The 24,754-nt window shown below is 38.7% G+C and overlaps 1 protein-coding gene and 1 long non-coding RNA gene across 3 annotated transcripts in view; one reads left to right on the top strand and one right to left on the bottom strand.

Annotated features, from left to right (window-relative positions):
• The window catches only part of MIPEP (mitochondrial intermediate peptidase), a 139,428-nt gene that overhangs the window by 19,335 nt on the left and 95,339 nt on the right, over nucleotides 1–24,754 (top strand). For both annotated transcript variants that reach the window (XM_048845842.2, XM_048845833.2), the window contains 7 exons: nucleotides 1,811–1,993; nucleotides 3,125–3,281; nucleotides 3,716–3,764; nucleotides 4,624–4,684; nucleotides 5,283–5,335; nucleotides 23,232–23,385; nucleotides 24,440–24,517. In XM_048845842.2, the coding sequence (XP_048701799.1) occupies nucleotides 1,811–1,993; nucleotides 3,125–3,281; nucleotides 3,716–3,764; nucleotides 4,624–4,684; nucleotides 5,283–5,335; nucleotides 23,232–23,385; nucleotides 24,440–24,517 (735 nt within the window). The remainder of the gene's footprint in view (nucleotides 1–1,810; nucleotides 1,994–3,124; nucleotides 3,282–3,715; nucleotides 3,765–4,623; nucleotides 4,685–5,282; nucleotides 5,336–23,231; nucleotides 23,386–24,439; nucleotides 24,518–24,754) is intronic.
• LOC125634755 (uncharacterized) lies at nucleotides 5,415–21,796 on the bottom strand. Its single transcript, XR_007356044.2, has 3 exons — nucleotides 21,472–21,796; nucleotides 14,582–14,696; nucleotides 5,415–8,507 (listed from the first exon to the last, which is right to left on the bottom strand). It is a non-coding gene; the product is annotated as an uncharacterized LOC125634755 (long non-coding RNA).

Below are 24,754 nucleotides of genomic sequence, written 5' to 3'. Positions count from 1 at the left end.
TCACATCATGTAGCATCCCTTTGGCAGCTACAGAACTTACCTAATGGAAAAGTAATACTAGGGGGAAATATTTAATGTTGCCTAGGTATCTGTAATGTGCTGTAACAGCAGAAAGTGAGGGGATAAAGTCAGTAACGCTGAGTTCTCTGCGTCCTTCAGTGAACTCAGAGGTATCTGTCTGGGGCCACCTGGCCCAGCAACTTGCCCTTCATCCTCCACATGGGAACAATGTTAGCAGCTAGGAGCAGCTTGCATGTGGCAAGCTATGAAAATGCCAGGACTATCAGGGCTCCTTCCCTAAAGTAGTCAGAACCTGCTACATGCAGGAATGCAAGGGGAATTCAGGGCCTTCCAGCCTCTCTGCTCCCAGACCTAGAAAGACACACATGACAATGGGCTCAGCAGTCTTTTCCTCCATTCACATGGATACAGCAGCAACTGGAATGATCTTTCAGAACCTCCTACCATCATAGAATCATAGAATCATAGAATATCAGGGTTGGAAGGGACCCCAGAAGGTCATCTAGTTCAACCCCCTGCTCGAAGCAGGACCAATTCCCAGTTAAATCATCCCAGCCAGGGATCCCATCATCCCATCATTCACTCAGCTCTGAAACTTGGACTCTGACTTTTATTTCTCATTTGTTGTGTTGCCACTGGTTGTTAGCCACACTTCATTTTGCCCCTTTGTATCACTACAACTCTTCAACGGTCCAGTCTCTTTCACATTTCTGCACATTGTGCTTATTTCTCCTTTTCATTCCTCCTGCTAACTGTCCTTTCCCCCTTCTACTTATTTCCCACCTCAATTTTCTTCCCTCTGTCAGATTCCCAACAATCCCTTCCTCTCCCCACATCAACTTATTTGCCCCCTCAAGAAACTGTAAACGTTTGGAACATAAATAAAACAAATATGCTTTTGAAGACGAGGATGTGGGAGTTCCAAGACATGTTTCTGTGGTCATCCTGATCACTTTACCACTATGCTATATTCCTTCCCCCAGGCTTTGTCTGTTTTGTCTATTTAGGGCCAGATCCTACAGACACATTAGTAAAGTTAAGCATGTGTCTAAGTGAGCAGTCCCATTGACAATGGAACTGTTCTCAGTAGTAAAATTAAGTGCATATATAAATGTTTGAAGGATCAAGGCCTTAGATCATAACTGGGCAGGGGCTGTCTTCCTATATGTCTGTACAGCACCTAGCACATTGTGATCTTTGGGCAGTGCCACAATCTACATAATAATAGGAGAGTCAGAACTGTGTGGTGATTAGTTAGCTTCACACAAGCTACCCGTGGTAGCTGCTTCTCTAGCTGATGTCTCCTTGATTTCCTCCATTACTGAAAATCCCTCTTTCCCTTCAGTCATTTACAAAATAATCGGACTATACCAGCATTTTAGAAGTATTTACCAATTGTTTAGCAAAAGTAGTTTAAAACATTCCCAAGTTCTGTTTTTTATAAACTTGTTTTGATTTTTCATGCATTGTTACCGCGGCAGAAATGTGAGAGAGAATTTTTTTTCTTCTGAAAGATAAGCATGTATAATGCATATATGTACGCTACCTGGTTTCATTCTCACTGAAGACAGTAGTATGGCTCCCATTGACTTCAGTTGCACAGGATCAGCCCTAAATTAGGATTTCTTTAACATCATAGGCCTGATTCTAAGTAAGTAAGTGTTTGCTGGGAATAGATCATGATTTGATTTAGTGTGCAAACATATCTTAATACTGTGGAAAACTGAGAGCTACTTGTACTGTATTTTAAGTGAAAATGTATCTTTTGTTTTATTTTTCCTAATTACAGCGTAAAAGAGCAGTGGACCTCAACATCAAAATACTGGATTTATGTAATCAATTTCTTATTGGAGCTCACCTGCCCAACAAGATTGACAAACACATTTTACCAGAACACATTCGCTATAACTTTGCAGTTGAAGGCAATTACATACAAATCACCGGTCTGCATGCAGACTGTTCCGATGATCTGGTATGTATTGTCAAAGTTCTCTATTGCACATCCAATAATACAAAGGTGCATCATAGTGATTTTGACACTAGATGACACAAGTGTTCTAACAGCTAAAAGTAGAAAATAGGAACTGAGGGTTAAGATTTTTAATGCTGTCTGTGGGTGCTTTTCTCAAAAGAATTCAGTTAAAGCAAAAGCATTAATAATACCTTTTCAGACTGTTTCATGCACAGCTGTTAATATTCATCAGGGTAAACTAAGGAGAATAGCTGAACCCATGTTACCAAGACTATTTTTAAACACACAAAATCTTACACCCATTCTTTACTGAATTTCCCTGATAGCATCTTTATAAGATGGCCCTTCAGGTTGCTTATAAATTGGAAGGCAATTTGGACATTTTAAAACCTGCCTGGAATGGCTCCCATTTTTCTGGGTGTGGGTACAAACCTGAGTTTCAGGAAACTGTCACAACACTTTAGATCATTCAGTTTATGTAGTTAAGTAATTGCTCATAAGGCAGAAAATGGTTTTTAAACATGTTACCTTTGTCGTTTTTTACACAAATAAGTTCTGTTCTTCAAGTTCTTTTTGTATTTTTCTAGGACCGGTGTAGAATTCAGTTTCATGAGAAAAATTCACACCCAAGTATTTTAATAATGATGATTTCATTTAGTTGTTATTCAGCAATGTTGCCATCCAAATTGAAGTTTAGGGTTATTTTTTGCTTTTTCTCATATTAATTTTGCATCAGACACTTAAAAATGTGGAGGATAATATGATAGGGTGGAACAAGGCTTGTTTAAATAGTCTCCTCCTTCATAAATAAAATCTACATATGGTGAAATATTGTTTTGTGTTCCACCAGTTGATACATATACCTGATGATGTTGGATGATCTTGTCAAGGGTTGTAAGAAGATCACAACTAATAAGAGGGAAAGCAGGCAGGCTGTCCTTATCCCTTTTTCTAATGGGTAATAGGAGGATATCATTATTTTTCTTTTTTAGATAGATTTTATATAAAGGGTTGCTTAACCTGAAAGCATTGTGGCTGTGATACCTGGCCTTTCATTAGTTTGGGAGGAACTGAACTGTTTCTTTTTTGACTTATGCTATTATGAGACCATTTCTTTTCTTCTGATGTTAGGTACGAGAAGCTGCTTATAAGATTTTTCTTTACCCAAATGCTGAGCAACTGCACTGCTTAGAGGAACTGCTTACCAGCAGAAACCATCTGGCACAGTTAGTTGGCTATAATACCTTTGCCCACAGAGCTCTTCAGGGAACAATGGCCAGAACTCCAGGTAAAGTACGTGTATGTTCAGAAATGATAAGATGTGACTTGTGTCAGGCATGAGGATAACTGTAGATAGTTTAACTTGTCAGCTGTTAATACAACACAGTTGTTGCACTGGAGAGTCTTATTGCAGTCATCTGAAATATTTGTATTTTTCAATAAGAGATAATATTAATTTGAACAGTCACTGTAATCTACACAATTCACTACTCCATGTTCATGGCTTAGGTAACTAAAAGCCATGATTATCACATCTGATTTTTTTATATGCTACCTTGATATACATGTACAATTTCTGACCTGTGTGTCATCATTTCAGTAGATAAGTTAAAACCAGGCTTGCTCTAGGAAGGCTAAGTTGTTTGCTTCTTGATGTGAACTAATATGTTTAACTGACGTCAGCATTTTGTTTTGTAATTTGCCTTCATTTCATATTTCCAGAGAAGGTAATGCAATTTCTTGAGACGCTTTCTGACAGATTGTTTCAACGGTGAGTCTATTTTTCATTTACTTATTTAAAAAATCCCATTTTAATTTGAAGAAAATAGGTTTTTTGATGCAAGACAAGACTCCAGTTACCAATAATTTGAGCATTTAAAAAATTCCTCTAAGGTTATTACTGAAATATTAGCTTCCCTCACATCTTGATTAAAATATTACCTTTCTTATATTGAATTAGACACCATGACGTAAAGGTTAACAAACGTATATATTGTCATACTGCCACGTGTGGTGGGAAATTAGAAGTAGGAAATAAGTCATTCTCCAGATTTTTTTGAGTGTAGTCCACAGTTCTGGTGTGACTCCTACTGTAAAAGGAGATTACAGAGTGCATAAGAGTGAAAACAAAAACGCTAGGGAGCCCAGGTAGCCTCGCAGGGACCCACCAGTTAAGCACTAAAGCAGTAGGCCTCCCCTCCATATGCCCTACATCCATTATCACCCCTGATTTTCCCCACACAAAGCTACTCATCCTACCCCACCCCCTATGGTTCCTCCAGTGCAAAAAGCATCATCATCATGCAGAGTGGAATGGTGGCTGAGCACGAATATGGGGTCGGGGGGAGATGGGAGAGCAGGATTGTTTGGGAGAGAATAAGAGGGAAAAGTAGGACCTGAGAGTACCTGGAGTGGGCAGAGCAGAGTGGAGAGTAGCTCCACTGTGATGACCTGCCTGTGGTTTTTCAGAGCACAGACCAACTCTGACACACCATAGGCTCTTGGTAGTAGTGGAGCATGCATTTATACTATATGTTACAGACAGTAAAACATCAGTTGCCATTATACTGTACTATATTGGCTAAAAAACCCTTTAATTAAAACTTTAAGGGTGAAATTCTGTTTTACAGAACTCTAAAAGATTTTGAAATGATGGAAGGGATGAAGATGAAACTAAATCCCCAAAATTCAGTAAGTTATATAGTGCATTTATTTTCTTTTGGTTTTATATAATATGAACTAGCCTGACATCGGATGGGGAAAATAATTTCAGTCTTTACAATTGTAATATGAGCTGCATGTTGATAGATACTTGCTCTTTTGGTTTCAGATAGTTTTGGTTTTAAATAGCTGTTTCTAGTATTAAAACCGACCATCAGCTATTGGTTTTAACAGAATGATGCATACAATAACCAAAAACCAAGGTGGAAAATGTAATGGCTGGTTTTGAGCATGTAAAACATTGTTTTCAATTTTTAAAATATGGCCCTTAATTTTTTCAAAAGTGTGTATTCCCAATTTTCCTGGCATCGTGCCTGATCCTTCCACGCACACACCCTGATTTTGCACGTGAATAGGTTTTTCTTTACACGTCCACTTTTGAAAATCTGGCTCATAATCCCTAGTTTAGGGTTTATGAATTTGGAGTCAGATGCTTTAGATTACGTTTTAAAGTGCTGCGACTACAGAAGTGATAAACATTCTGAGTTATGTAAAGAAAGTGAGATCTTTGTCTTTGATTTACTTAGTTTTCATTGCGGTAATTACAAGTTGAAATCTTATGTTTCAGAAATTGATGCCTTGGGATCATCCCTATTACAGTGGTGTCCTGCGTGCTGAAAGGTAAGTTCCTTAAGTATGTGCTAGCAGTGTAAATGTGAGAGAGTGTTCATTCCAAGCCCTTGCAACAGCGGTAATGGAATCCATAAATATACACAGAATTTCTTTCTATAAGGCAGTGCTTTAATATGATAAAAATCACCAGGATCAGTAGGGGCAGTTGATCAAAGCTATTCTTCACTACAGCTGCAATGCCTGTCAGTGTTTCTGTCTATTCCCTTTCCTTTTTTGTTTGTAAAGCCAAATATCAAACCTCTTTGGGGATATGAGATAATAACCAGTTTCAGAACCGATAAAGATTTCTTACTCAACTTAACGTTGTTTGTTATTCCTTGACTTAATGCAATAGTGTAAAAAAATCATAATGGCCATTGAATGCAAAGTCTGCATCCACTTTTCCTTTGCATGGGGGAAACAGGTATAGCTGAATTGATTTTGCTCCAAGCCTCAGGAAAAGGGGTCAGAAATCTGAGCTTCTGACTACCAACTCTCTTCTCTTAGTCTTCTATACCAGCTGCCTCTCAGTGTGAAAGCAATATTTCACAATGCTCCAGTATTCACCTACCAGGAAGCTGAAATTATAATTGTATTCTAGAGGCGATCAGAAATCTGTATATGCATATATTTCCAAATGTCTAAATTCCCCATTTCAGATCTAAGCCAATCTCAAACACAGCCTTTGTGGAAACACATTAGGGCTTCCAATGGATAAGGGTTAATGATCTGTATTAACATAAGAACAACCATACTGGGTCAGACCAATTGTCCATCTAGACCACTATCCTGTCGTCTGACAGTGGCCAATGCCAGGTGCTTCAGAGGGAATGTACACAACAGGCAGTCATTGAATGATCCATCCACTCATGTCCACTCCCAGCTTTGGGCAGTTAGAGGCTTGGGACACCCAGAGTATTGGGTTACGTCGATGGACCTATCCTCCATGAACTTAGCTAATTCTTTTTTAAACCCTCATTATAGTTTTGGCCTTCACAACAAGGAGTTCCACAGGTTGAGTGTGCATTTTGTGAAGAAGTACTTCCTTAGGTTAGTTTTAAACCTGCTGCCTATTAATTTCATTGGATGACCCCTTATTCTTGTGTTATGTGAAGAAGTAAAAAACACTTCTTTATTCACTTTCTCCACACCATTCATGATTTTATAAACCTCTATCATACTCCCCTCCCCCCCCCGGTTGTCTCTTTTCCAAGATGAAAAGTCCCAGTCTTTTTAATCTCTCCTCATATGGAAGCTGTTCCATACCTGTAATCATTTTTGTTGTCCTTCTCTATACCTTTTACAATTCTCATGTATCTTTTTTGAGGTAGGGTGATCAGAACTGTACACAGTATTCAAGGTGTGGGTGTACCATGGCTTTATATAGTGTTAAGATATTTTCTGTCTTACCTATCCATTTCCTAATGGTTCCTAACATTCTGTTAGTTTTTTGGACTGCTGCTGCACACTGAATGGATGTTTTCAGAGAACCACCCACAATGACTCCAAGATATTTCATGAATGGTAACAGCTAATTTAGACCCCACTATTTTATATGTATAGTTGGGATTATGTTTTCCAATGTGCATTAGTTTGCATTTATCAACAGTGAATTTCATCTGCCATTTTGTTGCCAAATCACCCAGTTTTGAGAGAGCTTTTTGTAACTCTTCGCAGTCTACTTTGGACTTAACTATCTTGAGTAGCTTTGTATCTTCTGCCAGTTTTGTCACCTCACTGTTTATTCCTTTTTCCAGCTTATTTATGAATGTGAGGGATGGTGTCCCTAGCCTCTCTTTGTCAGGAGCTGGGAATGAGTGATGTAACGGGTTGTCCCCTCCTGGAGTGCAGTCTGGGAGCCGTGGGCTCTAAACCCCTATCTCCGCAGGCCTCTCTCATGCTGCTTTGTTGGAGATTTACAGCCTGCCTCACCAGGCACTGTTATCACCCAACACAACAGCAGGTGGCACCACACACCCAACTGAGTTACCTGCTTGCTTTACCTAAGCCACTCAAGGTCAGACAGCCAATTTCCCAGCTCCCCCCGCCTTGCATCCCTGCTGGAGTATAAACCCAGAATTGTAACGTCTGACACTGCACAGGGACCTGTGCAAAGTAAGCTCAGTTCGCTCTTTCCTCGATGTGGGAAAGATCAACCTTGTGTTAACCAAGATGAAATTTTCCCCAGACACTTCATTTAAAAAAGCGGTTCTTAGCCTTTACTGCAGCCTGCACCCCTTTGGTTCTCAAAATATGTTCTCACACCCCTTATCAAAAATCATTGAAGTAGGTCAGTTCTTTAAACCTAGATATATTTTTTGTTTGTATATTACAGTAATTGTTAAAAAATGTATAATGTTAATAAATACATAGGTTTGATGAAACAAAGTAGTTGTACTTACGTGCTTATGCTTAATTTGTGTTTTCAATTATTTATCTTCTAAAAAAATCTGGCATGTCTCGCACCCCCAGGGAGTGCATGCACCCCAGGTTAAGAACCACTGATTTAAAGGTGCACTGGTTTAGATAAAATATAAAACTTTTTATATTAACTATATTAATTAACTTTATTAACTATAAAAGGATAGATTTTAAGTGATTACAAGTTATAGCAAACAGTTCAAAGCAGATTACCTAGCAAATAAACAAAAACACAAATTAAGTCTAACATAATAGAGGGATAGGATTTGAATTAACAATTTCTCACCCTGACTGATGATACAAGCAGTCCACCAAATTTCCATACACAGGCTAGAAATCCCTTTAGCCTGGGGCCAGGATTTCCCTCAGTTTCATCTTTGTTCCTCAGGTGTTTCCAGGAGTTTTCTTATATGGGGAGTGAGGCCCAGAGATGATGTCACTCCCCACCTGATACAGCTTTTCCATATGGCGGGTATCCTTTGTTTGAAACTCAGTTTCCAGTCCAGTTTGTGGGGAAAAATACAGGTACCAAAATGGAGTTCAGTGTCATTTGGTCTGGTCACATGCCCTTGCTGAGTCATAGCAGCCATTATGCATAGGCTCTCTGGAGCGTTCCCAGGAAGGCTCACCAGGTGGAGATAAGCTTCTCCTAAGGCCTATTGTTTCCCCTAATGGTCCATTACCTTGAATAAGCCATTCACAACCAGCTGTCTAGACTGGAAGCATCTTGCCTAGTGGGTGTCACCAGGTGTAACTACATCTGAAATACAGATACATAGTCAATATTCATAACTTCAAATACAAAAATGATACATGCATACGAATAGGATAATTATATTCAGCACATCATAACTTTTCCATAGACATCTCACAAGACATATCTTGTACAAAATACATCATAATTATGTCATAATCATGTTATCATACAACTATGAAGAATATGGGATGCAGTGTTACAGACAACAGAGGATGGATAATTTGATGATTACCTGTTCTGTTCATTCCCTCTGAAGCACCTGGCTTTGGCCACTGTCGGAAGACAGGATACTGGGCTACATGGACCTTTGGTCTGACCCAGTATGGCCATTCTTATGTTGAACAGCATTGGTCCTAGTACAGATCCCTGGGGGACACCACTATTTACCCCTCTCTCTCCATTTTTGAAAACTGACCATTTATTCCAACTGTTTCGTACCTTTTAACCATGAGAGGATCTTATCTCATGACTGCTTACTTTGCTTACGAGTCTTTGCTGAGGGATCTTGTCAAAGACTTTCTGAAAGTCCAGGTACACTGTATCCACTGGCTCACCCTCGTCCATATGTTTGTTGACCCCCTCCAAGAATTCTAATAGATTGGTGAAGCATGATTTCCCTTTTGCAAAAGCCATGTTGACTCTTTCCCAGCAAATCGTGTTCATTTAGTGTCTGATAATTCTGTTCTTGACTATAATTTCCATGCATTTGCCTGGTACTGAAGTTAGGCTTGCTTGCCTGTAACTGCCAGGATCACCTCTGGAGCATTTTAAAAAAACTGGTGTCACGTTAGCTATCCTCCAGTCATCTAGTGCAGAAGCCTATTTAAATGATAGATTAAATGTTCTTCTGAGTCAAAAAGAAAAGGAGTACTTGTGGCACCTTAGAGACTAACAAATTTATTTTGAGCATAAGCTTTCGTGAGCTACAGCTCACTTCATCGGATGCATTCAGTGGAAAATACAGTGAGGAGATTTATATACATACAGAACATGAAAAAATGGGTGTTACCATACACACTGTAACCAGAGTGATCACTTAAGGTGAGCTATTACTAGCAGGAGAGCCGGGGGGGGGGGGGGGGGTGGAAGGTAGAAACCTTTTGTAGTGATAATCAAGGTGGGCCATTTCCAGCAGTTGACAAGAACATCTGAGGAACAGTGGGGGTTGGGGAGGGGGAATAAACATGGGGAAATAGTTTTACTTTGTGTAATGACCCATCCACTCCCGGTCTTTTTTCAAGCCTAAGTTAATTGTATCCAGTTTACAAATTAATTCCAATTCAGCAGTCTCTCATTGGAGTCTGGTTTTGAAGTTTTTTTGTTGAAGAATTGCAACTTTTAGGTCTGTAATCGAGTGACCAAAGAGATTGAAGTGTTCTCCAACTGGTTTTTGAATGTTATCATTCTTAACACCTGATTTGTATTCATTTATTCTTTTACGTAGAGACTGTCCAGTTTGCCCAATGTACATGGCAGAGGGGCATCGCTGGCACATGATGGCATATATCACATTGGTAGATGTGCAGGTGAACAAGCCTCTGATAGGTTTCAGAGGAACAGCCGTGTTAGTCTGTATTCGCAAAAAGAAAAGGAGTACTTGTGGCACCTTAGAGACTAACCAATTTATTTGAGCATGAGCTTTCGTGAGCTACAGCTCACTTCATCAGATGTTTACCGTGATAGTGTGGCTGATGTGATTAGGCCCTATGATGGTGTCCCCTGAATAGATATGAGGACACAGTTGGCAACGGGCTTTGTTGCAAGGATAGGTTCCTGGGTTAGTGGTTCTGTTGTGTGGTGTGTGGTTGCTGGTGAGTATTTGCTTCAGGTTGGGGGGCTGTCTGTAGGCAAGGACTGGCCAGTCTCCCAAGATCTGTGAGAGTGATGGGTCGTCCTTCAGGATAGGTTGTAGATCCTTGATGGTGTGTTGGAAAGGTTTTAGTTGGGGGCTGAAGGTGATGGCTAGTGGCGTTCTGTTATTTTCTTTGTTGGGCCTGTCCTGTAGTAGGTGACTTCTGGGTACTCTTCTGGCTTTGTCAATTTGTTTCTTCACTCCAGCAGGTGGGTATTGTAGTTGTAAGAATGCTTGATAGAGATCTTGTAGGTGTTTATCTCTGTCTGAGGGGTTGGAGCAAATGCGGTTGTATCGTAGAGCTTGGCTGTAGACGATGGATCGTGTAGTGTGGTCAGGGTTAAAGCTGGAGGCATGTAGGTAGGAATAGCGGTCAGTAGGTTTCTGGTTTAGGGTGGTGTTTATGTGACCATCGCTGCTTAGCACCGTAGTGTCCAGGAAGTGGATCTCTTGTGTAGACTGGTCCAGGCTGAGGTTGATGGTGGGATGGAAATTGTTGAAATCATGGTGGAATTCCTCAAGGGCTTCTTTTCCATGGGTCCAGATGATGAAGATGTCATCAATGTAGCGCAAGTAGAGTAGGGGCATTAGGGGACGAGAGCTTTGGAAGCGTTGTTCTAAGTCAGCCATAAAAATGTTGGCATACTGTGGGGCCATGTGGGTACCCATAGCAGTGCTGCTGATTTGAAGGTACACATTGTCCCCAAAAGTGAAATAGTTATGGGTGAGGACAAAGTCACAAAGTTCAGCCATCAGGTTTGCTGTGACATTATCGGGGACACTGTTCCTGACGGCTTGTAATCCATCTTTGTGTGGAATGTTGGTGTAGAGGGCTCTCGAGACACCACCGACTTTCTGAGGAAACTACAATCCATCGGTGATCTTCCTGAAAACACCATCCTGGCCATCATGGATGTAGAAGCCCTCTACACCAACATTCCACACAAAGATGTACTACAAGCCGTCAGGAACAGTATTTCCGATATAAGTATTTTTTTTAAATCATGTTTACCAATCTGAGATTTTTTGATGAGGTTGAACAGGTGATAAATGTGGTGATGTTGGTCACAAATAGATTATCCTGCCCATTTTTGTATTGTGAGGAAAAACATTGTTCCTGGTGGACCACTGTAAAATAACTGGTGAGGTTATTGCATTTAGAGCATCGTTGTCATGGTGAAAGGAGTTCTGAAAATAGAACACATCATGACATTGGGGGTGTACATCTGTTTTTGTTTTGTTTGTTTTTAGTTTACTAAGTCTGTTAGTTTGCATCTGGCTCTGTGAGAGTGAACCCCTGCACCCCTCTGGAACCTCATTGATGTTAATGCAGGACTGGGGCCTATGCATGCTTTACTCCCACCATGTGGGGCCAGGAATATTTTCACCAAAATGTTTCTAACGTACATACAGGAGAGTGAAGGAGAGGTATTTCTGGATTAGAGTACTATCGCTGTTTTGCTCAATTGGTTGAATTTTACACAAAAGTAGGTGGCATTTTTCCATCTCCTATAGTTTTCTAGTAAAAATACTGCACTAAGGGCCTGATCAGTTTATAAATACCTACTTGGGGAACAAAAATCTGATAATTGTTTCTTCAATCTACCATATGGTATAACAGGATCCAGTGGCTGGAAGTTGAAGGTAGACAAATTCAGACTGGAAATAAGGCTCAGTTGTTTAACAGTGAATGTAATTAACCATTAGAACAATTTACCAAGGGTTGTGATGGATTCTTCATCACTGACAATTTTTTAATTAAGATTGGATGTGTTACTCAAAGATATGCTGTAGTTCAAACAGGTATTAATTCTGGGAAGTCCTAAAACCTGTGTTATACAGGAGGTCATCAGATTAGATGATCACAATCCTTTTGGTCTTATCTGTGAATCTATGAATCCTCCACTCCCCTGCTCTTTCTGTAGTAACTTTCACGTATGCAATGTTGGTTTAAAATACTGCCAGATCACTGAATAGAGGGTAATGACTAGACAAGGTACCTGGCAATGAGGAATCAGGCCCAAAGAGTGAAATTCACTCGCTCATCACAGAATATTAGTGATTAGACTTTTGCATGGAACTCCAAAACCTTACAGGCTATAAGAAGAAGCACTGCCCTCTTACATGACTCTTCTGCATGTCTTCTCTCTGCTCCAGTGTGTGCCTTACCTCTGTCCCTACCTCACTGAAGGCCCTCTGCAAGACTATGTTGTCTCCAGTTCACTTCAGTAATTTTCTTTGCAGGCCTGACTGCACAGAACCCTCAGGCATCAGTTACGTAGAGGTAGCCCGTCCATCAGAGTTTCACAATGTGTCTGAGCTTTAATCATTTTGTGGCCATTTGTTATGATTGTTCATGTATGATTCAGTCATCAATTATTTCTCCCAGGGTTCTGTACAAGTTCCTCAGTACTTTTTGATAAAATTGTTTTATCCTTTCTGGTGATTTGAAGCATTCTATAATTTGTGCACCCTGTGATATTTTGGATGTTGCAATAGAAAATATTTCCATTTCGGTCTGTGTTCCATATTGGTTGCATAGTTGTTCCTGTTTCAGTTGTAACTGTGCTTTGTCTCCCAGGTTACACCCCCAGTTTATTCTTCCAGATTCTTTATTTAATAAGAGACTGCATTAGCTTTGCATATCTTGCTGTAGTGAGGTAGTCATTTTAGTCTGATAGTACTCTGGCTTGTTGTTTTTCATTTTTTTGTTCTTTCTAGGTTTCAGAGTAGCAGCCATGTTAGTCTGTATTCGCAAAAAGAAAAGGAGTACTTGTGGCACCTTAGAGACTAACCAGTTTATTTGAGCATAAGCTTTCGTGAGGTGAGCTGTAGCTCACGAAAGCTTATGCTCAAATAAATTGGTTAGTCTCTAAGGTGTCACAAGTACTCCTTTTCTTTTTGTTCTTTCCAGTGACTCATTAATATTTTAGGTGTTGGTCTAGTCTTGATTGTTCATTGGAAGGTACACACTGGGATGAATTTCATCCCAAATGACTATTCTTGCTTTTCTGAATAAAATAAATCTTTTGTTAAAGATGATGATATAATCATACTTAACAAAAACATATTTTATATATAGTTATATTGTGATAGCCCCTGGGAGCCCCAGTCAGTGTTCAGATATAACAGACGGACAGTCCCTGCGCCAGAGTGCTTACAAGCTGACAACACAGGGTTTTAATTGTTTAGTAAGTATTTTTCCCATTTGTTTGAGTAGGTATGTATTGCTTAACAGCCAGCAAAGGGCAGAAAAAGTGCAAAAATCCCTTTTGAAATAAGTAGATGAAAAAACTGTTTCCTATTATGTTCTTTTAACTTTTGTTTCGGTGTGCAATATATTTTCTTTCACTGTTGTTCGTGTGATTGAGATTTGTAGTCTTGAATAGTATTTTGTATAATTAACATAGTTGTTTAGAAAGAGAAGCTAGCCATGGCCCTAACATGTCTGGAATGGTTAGTAGTCGACTGTGTTGATTCTATTCTGTATATTCTTAGGCTTTGAAAAAACAATTTTTGTGTGGTAAGGAGGAAAACCAAAATATACGAGTCATATACAGTTGTGAGGGGAGGAAAAAGCACCATCAGTGGAAAAAATTCCTGCCTGAGACCCCAAAAAGCGATGGGTTACTCTCAAGCACAAAATTGACTAATTTTTTAGACCCTATTGTGCTATCTTTACTAATGTTGATTAGTACCTTGCTCTTAAACTAGTCCTTTAGGAACTGTTGGAACTAGTGATGGAGTGCAGCACTATTCTTCTTGAGGGTGGCACAATCTGATCCTTAATTAACTTATTCCTTAATCACCTGAGTTTTACTTAAATAGACTAATACTACTTGAATCCATCACTTAAACTAGAAGTGCATTCCCGTTAGTCACCATGCTATCTGTAAAATGACACCTCCTTAAATTCCTCTTAATATATATGTTTTTTCTTTTAATTTCATGTAGTACTAGGGACATTTGTCTAGGTCAATTCAAATGGAACCCCATCCTTAATTTTAAGATGCTTGATAATTAAAATTGGGTGCCTTCATCCTAATTCCTCTACAGAATATCATACATCCTGATCAGTTTGAGCCAGTACATTAATAATAAAACAGAATGCAATTCATATTGTATCAGTTTGCCCCTGTTTTCAGTCATTGTTTCTGCTATTGTCAATAAAGTGAACATAGGTGCTATACTGTAGACAGAACATAAGGAGGAGCTCCAGACTCACATGCAGAACAAACTCTTCTCACTCCCAGTTCATCTGTCCACAATCAAGTTGTTTTTCTCCACTTTCATCGCCCTTCTCCCTGGAAACTTGATCCCACTTCAAAAGTGTAGGTCTCCTACCAGGCAGTAACAGGATAGTTTGCTTAATATACTTTAAGAAAATTCATTTTAAAAATAATTGTCTTCAGCTTTAAAAAACATTTATGTCAGTTGAATATTTTTGTACCCATAACTTAAATGGTAAAGATGGTAGAATTAATATAAGTGTATATTTAACAGACATTGGAGGCAGAAGTCTGAAATGTGAATGATCAGTGTCTTATAAGAAGATAGAGTAATTAGATAGAGTAATCAAGAATTATAAGAAGATAGAGTAAACAAGAATTTTGGCAACATAGAGGTGATAAAACAGTGAATGCTAGAACATGCTTCACCTCAGACAAGTAAGAAGTTGTCTAATGTGTATCTCATAAAATAAAATATTATGCCTGAGTTTTAGTGCAGAAAAATACACTGTCATCATTTACTTAACATTATGGTATCTCAGCCAGTGCTAATAATAGTAGACGTACTCCCTAGGGGGCTGATCCTGCAAAGACTTATGCACATGAATAGTCTCACTGAGTTCTCTTAGGTAATAGGTCATGCCTGGGAGAAAGGCTGAATGTTGACATAACTGCTGCTAGCCCCTGTTTTGTCAGCAAAAGTTACTTACCAGTCTGGGCTGGTTTTTTTGGAGGGGTGCGGGTGGGGACTCTGACTCATTTTTTGAAGTTGTGCTAAATTAAGTTTTTGTCCCAATGTGGACACTGACAAACTTGTATTTCTTTGCCCTCTGTGGTGACCACTATCTGTGGGGCTGTAGGGATAAACCAGGTGGAATTAGGAATGAACATATTAATTGTGAAGGAAGCCTGTTTCCCACTATGGAGAAAGGAGAAGCCAACAAAGTAACTGGAGAAATTTTGTATCCCGGGGAAACTAGCTATATAGATGTTACTAAAATAACATGGCCCTTCCTTCAGCTTTCTTGTGGGCTCTGAAGTCAGGCTTTTTGCTTCATTAGGAGTAAAAAGGATTTCCCACTTTTCCACGGTGGAAGGGAAAATACCAAGGTGCCTGGATATAACTGTGGATGAATCTTTGACTTTTCAGGGAGAGCTAGTAGCTGTCAAAGGCTCTCCCTCAGATTCAGGGAATTACTTCCTGGCAGTCTGAGCTTGGGTGTACAGCAAGCTTCTGTCTCTTGATGAAGCAAGAGAGCAAGAACTGCTCGAGGAGCACTTCAAGATGTTTCTCCTTTCTTCTGTTTTTTACCATTTTTGGTTTGGGTAGCCTAGGGAGAGTGCTCCCATGCTGAAGAGAATCAGCCACTTTAATTGCTTTTAAATATACCCTAAAAAACATATCGACCACCACCCCAAGTGAAGGAAAATATGGTAAAACTCTCAGTTGTCCTGTTTAGCTAGAAACCTAAAATTCAAGAGTAACATAAGGTTTAAAAAGAAACAGGAAGTCACAGTTCTGCCAAGTTACCACCTCAAGAGACAGAATGTTCCATAACTGTTCAGGCATCCATCACTGCTGGATCTGAGCACCTTTCTTGAGTAGATCATGCTCAAAAATATGACAGAAATCTCATTATCTGCCTCTGTGCATTGAAGTAAAGCATCCAACTCATCAGTGTCTAGATTAGTGGACGTGGCATGTTAGAAAAAATCCTAACAGTTAACTAAAAAAAAAAAGAAAAAAAAGTACTGTGTATTTTCCAGGCAGGATCAGGAGTTTCCAGTAAGTATGCATATTGTGACTTTATCTAGCTAAGTGAAGGAATCAGAAAATACATTCAGGCTTGTTATTCAGTTGCATACTGTATGATGTGCTGTTAGTTGGTAATGATTTTATAAATGTTCTAAAGTATGTCAGTAATGTGACCTGACTTACAAATATTTTGTTATCTGTAAGTTGGTTTCAGTTACTGCTGAGTATTTCCTTGGTCTGATATCTTTGTATTCATAAGAGCTAAAGGAATTAAGGTAATATGAGCAAAGCATAATATATGTTACATACTACGTTAACCAGATTTATAAAAAACAGTAAATTTGCCTTTTGGCAGTCAAGTGTTAACTTATATGGTAAATGGGTCAAAAAGCAGCATCACAACAAACATCAGAATGATCTCTTTATACTGATCTGTTTTTAAAGTTTGTCTTTCATCAGTTCTGAACAATCTTACGTTGTAAGTGAATTAGTTTGCTTTTAGGCTCAATAAACTGAATTAACAAAATATCCTGAAGGTACAATTAACAGAAAAGAGAAAGGGAACATAAAATAGTTGACAAGTTGTGAGGAAGAACACAGGGTAAAAAAAAAAAAAAACCCAAACAATCTCCCCCAAATCACCAACTCTATGAATTCTCTCCCTTCAGGTAAAGGTTTAAATGTCAAAGTTTACTGACAGGTAATGATCACTGGAAGGGGCTTTTCCTTGTCGTGATCTCTCTTCTAGTTAACCCCATGGGCTCCTCTTCCATTTATCTTGTACTTAAGTTGTTTTCCAAATTTCTTTTAATGTTTGTTGGGGCATGAAAATAAGCCCTAGATTTTTTTCTTATTATAACTAGTAACATTATATTTCTGTATTTTATTGATTATGGTGGGGAAAAGAGCCTTGTGAAAAATGAGAAAACGTTCAGATCTTTCAGATGTTACAGTTAATGCCTGCCAATAACAAGCCTCACCAAGCAGCTAATTTGTAATTTACAGGCCTTAATGTTTAGTCCTTAGTGATATTTGAGTAATTATCATAATTCTTTAATGTCCAAGTTTATCAAAAGCATTTTGAATGGAGTAGATGAAAGTCATGGTGCACAAAACAGTCTTAGTTTCTTTCCAAATGTACAGGTTAAATGAAAGCAGTTTTAGAAGCTTGCATTTTATTTAGACTCAGTGAAGTCATACAAGCTTAGAAATAATTATAATGAGACACTCCATTGTTGTTGTTTGTAGCAAGAACTGCCTTTTTGTTTGATGTATGCTGTTCTTGAAGAATAACCCCACCCCATTGTGTCAGTTCATTTTCTTAAATCAGTTAGATGCATGAGTTCTTTTAAAAATAGTACTGAGCCACATACTGTAAGATGTCTGGATTTCTCCCATAGTTCATCTTTTAATCTAAAGCAGGATTTCACATCAAAGAAGCTGTTGTATTTGGTATTTTGCTTTCTTTGAGAGTGTACTGTGACTTCTTGTTGAAAATCTCTACCCTCATCTTCTGCCATTAAGTGCATTTTTAAAATAGTTCAGGTTTTTTGGCATGGATTTTGATACAACATGCAAATTCCTTGGATTTAGAAAACAGAGGGACAGAGTTTTGGGAATTTGCTAGAAGATGGATAATGAAAGCAAGGAAACTAAGTTCATTATTTACTCTATTGCATCACTGTGTTACAGGATTTCAGAAGAGTACTCTGTTGAATGTACTGTACATGCTGCCATTCCTACAGGCAGAATAGGATAATTTAAGGGGCATCATTACCGTAAAATCATCCTGGTGTCTGAATTTTTTTTCCTAAGGTCACTAATGGAAAGGTTAAAGGAGATGAAAAAACATGCTTGATTTACTTCATGTATTTGACAGCACTTTGTACATAGTCATTTTAATGACAGGTTTCAGAGTAACAGCCGTGTTAGTCTGTCTTTGCAAAAAGAAAAGGAGTACTTGTGGCACCTTAAAGACTAACCAATTTATTTGAGCATGAGCTTTTGTGAGCTACAGCTCACTTCATTAATGGTTTTTACCGAGCAGGTAGTTAGTTAGTTTTACCTGCAGTTCGTTGGGTTTTTACACAGCAATAAGTGAGACAAACATCTTACAATCACATTTTTTCCCTATATTTTAACACCACAAACATTATTAGAGGCACTTGATGGCAAAGTTACTATATGAAACTACTTTTTAATTAATTTTTAAAAATTGACTAAATTTCCAGTTAGTAATGGCCCTTTACAGATGAATAAACCCAGCCTTACCTCATACTTAAAGCCCGTAGTCTTCAGTTTTTACTGATTTTTTTTAACTGAAAATTTCCCAGATTTTACAAAAGCTGTGGTTAATTTTTTTTAATGATTTTTTCACCCAATTTTTGGACTATTAAAGTACATGAAAATACTGATTACGTTAAGGATATCCAATACATTACATTAGATAGATGTGTTTACATTAATAATTAATAAAGTGTAAATGAAAGGTTGTTAAAGTAAAGGCAATGTAGTGGAAGAAACACGTGTGTGTGTGGTGTGTGTGTGTGTATGTACATACTGTTAATGTACAGTTCATAAAAACATAGAAATGTAGGGCTGGAAGGGACCTTGAGAGGTCATCTAGTTCAGCTCATGCTGAGGGAGGCCCAATTAAACCTAGACCATCCATGAAATAAACCATAGCATTAAACTGCTTTTACTTTCAGTACTCTTTCTTTTCTCTGTTGCTTTTTTTCCTGTCCCCCAGTATTAACCCTGGTATTTACCTAGAAAACTGAGTTAGTTTTTGGCACTCCAGTTTTTTAATTTTTGTAATAAACACTGAAAAATTCCTGAGAAATTTTAAACAAAGAATAAACCAAAAACAACTCTAATACGTTCTCAAGCAGCATTTGTCTTACTTTGCCAACCTATAAATTTTGATGATTGTTGATGGAAATATTTTTGTTGGTTTGTGTGTGTACAATTAAATCAATATTTACCTATTTTAAACAATGGAATCCTTCCAAGCCTAATTATAAATGTCTTTATAGGCAGGTTCAGTTCCTGACAAGGCCTCAGAATGAGACCAGCATACCATGATGAGCATTCTAACTAACAGGTCTAGCAGATTGTATATGGGAGGACAGACAAGCAAATAGTAACATCATGAGAAACTGTGTGCGCTTTCGGCTCAATCTCCCCAGTATATGTCCCCTAGTCAGGGCTCGTGTTTAAATAGACACAACTTGACGTTTGTGTTTCCACAGCATGATGAGGGCCTGATCCTGATTAAATATTAACAATGGAGAAGTTAAGTGACTAGGCCAAGGTAACATAACAAGTCTGAGGCATTGTCAGAACTGAATCTTCCTATAAAGGCATTTATAATTAGGCTTGGACAGTACCCTTCCCATCCCTTTCCAGTGAATGGCTGTACCTGTGCTCTGCATAATACAGTGAGTGAAGAGAGGAGCTGTTGTAAAGAGGCCCTAAGCTTTCGGAGTGTCTCTCTAGTTCTGCATGACAGCTGAAGATCTATAGTTAGAGATAATCCTTGTCCCAGGAGCTTACAATCTAATTAGACAAACAAGCTATAAACAAAATGTGAAAGGTACATGTCTTGTTAGCCAGCCTCCTCTTTTAAAAAAAAAATGTACAGTCCACTTGTGCCTCTCTTCCTCTACATTGTCCACGGGCCCAGCCAGCTTATTGACCTCTGTTGACCCAATCTGTCTCCTTTCCACTCTGTCAGCCCCACTACAACACTATCTGCTCTCCTCCCAAATCAGATGCTGCTTGTGTAACTCAGAGTATGTAAAGGCAAGCTGTGTGGTTCCAGCTGCTCTCCTCCCCTCCATCTCAGCATGGGGGTATATTCATGGAGGCGGCTTTTGTCAAAGGGTGGGGGCAGTGGGTCAACATATCCTCTACTGCCTCTACAATCCATGCACTCCAATAGTTCTTCCCTCCCCACCACTAAAAATAGAGAGAGGAAAATTGCCTACATCTTCTGAAACACAGAGATTATACCACTTTTGTGCAGCACTTCGAAATTCTTTGGTAAAAGGTGTTATATGAATATAAAACCATTTATTTGCTTGTGCCTTTTTCAAGCAAACATTTTTTAAACATCATGCTAATATAACATTTCCATTGGGTTTAGGCAATAGCAGAAAACATGCTGTCGTCTTTTGACATAGTTGAAATAATATGCCTGGCAGTACATCCACATGGTCTTATCATAAGGTCTTGCATCATCCCTTTAGAAAGTACTGTGCGATTCTGATCTCTGCATATGTATATGAAATCCCATACCACAAATATTGACTTTATTTTTTATATTTAAAAGGTATGCTTCACAAAGGTATTTATAATGTAACTATCACTGCAGTGTTATGGGTGCTCCGTGTACTTCCAGTACTTTCATATGAATCAAATACAACAAATCGTAATGCTAAGATTCAGACTGTTTCCAAATTTGTCCTATTTACTTGAAAATTCTGCATGCTGTTCTTTCAAAATTGGCACCAATTGAACTGAAATATTATCAGACCAAAAAACAGAACAGTCTTGTCTCTTATTCTATTCTTAATTTCTTTTGGAATACATTATTATAATATCTATAATGATAAGAATCATATACTTCATGAAAAATCCTTACTTTACATTGTTGTCTTGAACTTTCTCTTGACGGGTGATAAATCGTGTGCTACAAGCATGAGTATAATACAAAAGGGAAATTTGGCTCTCAAAAATTCGATCTTCTAATAGCAATGTAGACTAACAAAATAAGATATCAAAACAATGTGTATAAAGACAGTAAGCTTTTACAGTAATTACTAAGTCTTTCCACATTTTTTTTTAAAAGAACCATTTAAACACAGTTTGCAGTTTGTGCTCAGGTCTGTACTGGAATCAACTCCAGAGAGCGTGGTATAGTAAGACTAACACAGTATCAGTCCTTCTAACTTTCTGAGCTGGGTTAGACAACACAGTAAAAACTCTTGAGTCTGTCTGAGCTTTTTCTACTACAGTTTACAACAATGCTGCTACTGCTGGATCTGCACCTGTTAGGCATTACAGGGCTGAAAAACACTAGCATAGATGCAGTCTATGTACTGTATTTTACACTACTACAAAGCGTACCTGCATGCAGAGACAGCAGCCATTTTGTTCTCACAGTTGCTGTGTGTGCTGTTACAGAAGACACATACACAGCTATCTTGGAGACTTGTGTTCTGTCTTTTTATTTTCTTCAATCTAAAATGACGCCTTTTAGGCTGGAAGCATATGTTTTGCTCTTTGAGACTTATCGCTGATAAAGGAAGAAAGTGTGGGTTTTTTTGTTTTTTTTTTTGGCTGTGTCACACCCCAAAGTGCAGCTGTTACATAAGTGGGGTGAGTTTAAGTGGTGCTGCCTGTACTGGGGGAAGTAATGACCAGTACAGTACCCTTTCACAGTTCTCAGGTTTTTTTCTGTGTTCTGTTATAGTTAAAATCAGAATGACACACACGCAAGCAGCCAGAAATAAAACCAGGGTGGAGTGTGCAAATATGTGACGTCTTGCAACTAAACATCTCCACTAGCTTCAACAAATGTTGCCATGGTGGTAGCAAAATACTGCTGGAGTGCATTGTAGGGATAATATAAAAGATGGTGGGGAAAAAAACAAACCCACATTGAAATGCTTAGAAGAACGGGTGCAGGGGCTTAGAGCGCTAATCCTGTCCTGCTGTGCACCACTGGCTACTGAAGTTGGTTAGTGAATTGTAACTGCCACTATAAGCAACATGACTCCAAAAGACAGTGCCAAAGTGTGTTTAGTTATACAGCACTGTCTTGTGTGTGTGTTGGGGTGAGGAGGAAGGAGGGGTGAGCAGTTTGGATGAAGAGTAAGTAACTCTTTCACAGCTTAGCTATCGTTAAGCCTTTTGATCTGAGGCTTTAAAATAGCAGGGTTCTAAATGTTTGGTGTTCAGCTGTTATAGTCTGCCTGATGCAAATTTAGACTTCAGTGACTACTGATTGGTCAGGGAGAAATAAAAAAAATGGCATAAGAGGAAAAGCATATAAGATGGAAGGAACAATGATCTTCTAAAGTAAAGGTCACACTAAGAGTGCAGTCATTCACTACTCAGGAGCCCTGGAAGAAATGGCAGATATAAGGGCAGCTGCTCCCTTGGCTCGTGTGTATCAATTGTTGGCAATTTGTATGCAAATCCAGGAAGCAGGGATGTTTTTGTGGTTGAGGGCCATGCAAGAGTCAGGTACTAGGGATTCTATTCCCAGTTTTGCCACAGACTGTGACCTTGGGCAGGTCACTTAAGCCCTAACTTTCTAAAGTGTTCACTAATTTTGAATACCTCAATTTTTGGTGCCCAGTTTGCGACACGTAGGGACTGATTGTCAGGAATTCTGAGCACTAGGTTCCTTAGGTCTCTAAGCCACTTTCATCCACTCTTACAACTTTTTTGCTGTTTTGGCATTTTATTGTGTCTTTGTATTATCCCTATAATGCATGCTACAGTATCTTGCTACTCATCTGGCAACATTTGTTGATGATCGACAAGCTGTTTAGTTCAAATCAGTTTGAGCTAGGGAAAAGCCTATGGAAATCATGTCGTTCATGTGTCAAGTTGGGTACTCAAAATTAAAGACTCAAACTAGTGGATGCTTTTGAAATGTTGTGCCTTCACCTCTGCCTCACTTTCCCTATTTGAAAAATTAGGTTCTTTATTCTCAACAAGGGTGTTTTGAGGTTTAATTCATTTGTAGTTGTGAGATGCTGGGGTAGAGAAGATGAGCACAATAAAGTGCCTATAATAAGTAAATCAAGACCATATTTTACATCTCAGATTATAAAGCTCAACAATATTTTAACTCTTTTTTTTGTTTGTTTTCTTAGGTATAACATCGAGCCCAGTTTGTACTGTCCATTTTTCTCTCTTGGGGCATGCATGGAAGGTCTGAACTTCTTGTTCAATCAGCTCCTAGGAATCTCTCTCTATGCAGAGCAAACTGAGAAAGGAGAGCTCTGGTGTGAAGATGTTCGCAAACTGGTGAGAACTCTAATTCCTAACCGTCTTAAACTCAAGAGAGTATGGTAGAGCTGCTCATGTGGTCTCTTAAGAAAGGAACAGGTTTTTAAAGGTATTTAGGTGCCAAAAGATGCAGATAGGCATCTATCGGGATTTTCAAAATTGCATAGGGTGTCTGTCTCCAATTGAAGTCAATGATAGGTGACTAGTCACTTGTGAAAATGCCTATCTGCATCTGTAGGCGCCTAAAAGTCTTGAAAAATCTCTCTCCAAGTGAAAGATATCAGAGTCAGAATGGCTTGGTCTCTTTTTAGAGAGAAACAGAGAGAGAATTACTTTACCTTTCACATGTATTTTCTGAATTAAACCTGAAATAATGTACATGGTTGTTAACTCATGTAGTGCTACAAATGTGCATTATTACTGTGTAGGTCTTTTACTCTTCCCTTCTTTCCTATTGTGCATGTCTTATTCTACTCAAGCCTTCCTATTGTGGCTTGTTCTGTAGGATGGAAGTAGCAGATGTGGACTACTCTCTATTTGCCATTTTGCTCAGTTCTTTTGTCCTTCCGCTCCCTCCCAGTATTCTCCAGTGGGCATCCTCCCTCCCTCCGTCCCTCCCACTTCCAAGCCCAGCCTCCAGTGAGGACTGCTGCTCCTCAGATCCTCAGTGGTCAATCTACCAGTTCTGGCTACCCTCTCATATCTGTCTCCTTGGTAAATCAACTCCTGCTGTACTTAACTTATATTCTGCAGCCCTGAAGTAGTTGACTTGCCATCTGATCGTAAAAGGTGGGGTGGTTATTTTTATTCTGGTGTGTTAGAGTAATCAGTTTGTATAAACTGCAGAAATTGGTGTAGTTTGAAGGACAAGCTTTGAAATATTTGTACATAAATATTTCAACTGCAGTAGAATAAATTGTTCCTATATTATGTTTTATGTAAAATTATAATGTGCCACAAAATATATGCGGTGTAAACCTTTTCTATTGAATATATCTGAGTGATACTTTCTCACCTTACCCAGCTCAGCAGAAGTTGCACTTCGGAAATTATATCTTTATATCTTTTCCAGGCAGTTGTCCATGAAAATGAGGGTTTACTGGGGTACATCTACTGTGACTTCTTCCAAAGAGCAGACAAACCACATCAGGTAACAACTATGGGCTTACTTCACTGGTGGTTTTGCTTGAGTAAGGACTACAGTATTATGGTCATTTACTATTAATGTTTGTCCAGTAACATACATTTGGACTTAAACTAACTAACAAACAAATTCACACACAACAAGACCACCTCTAAGGCCAAATATAATTCTAGAAAAATCTATAATTTATTTAGATTCTAGGAATACTTAATTCCAAAGTATATATAATTACACTGATTGTTC

This window comes from Caretta caretta, chromosome 1 (assembly GCF_965140235.1).
Source record: "Caretta caretta isolate rCarCar2 chromosome 1, rCarCar1.hap1, whole genome shotgun sequence".
In the NCBI taxonomy this organism is placed as follows: domain Eukaryota; kingdom Metazoa; phylum Chordata; order Testudines; family Cheloniidae; genus Caretta; species Caretta caretta.
Note: the sequence above shows the minus strand (reverse complement) of the source record. Positions and strands in the feature narration are given on the sequence as shown.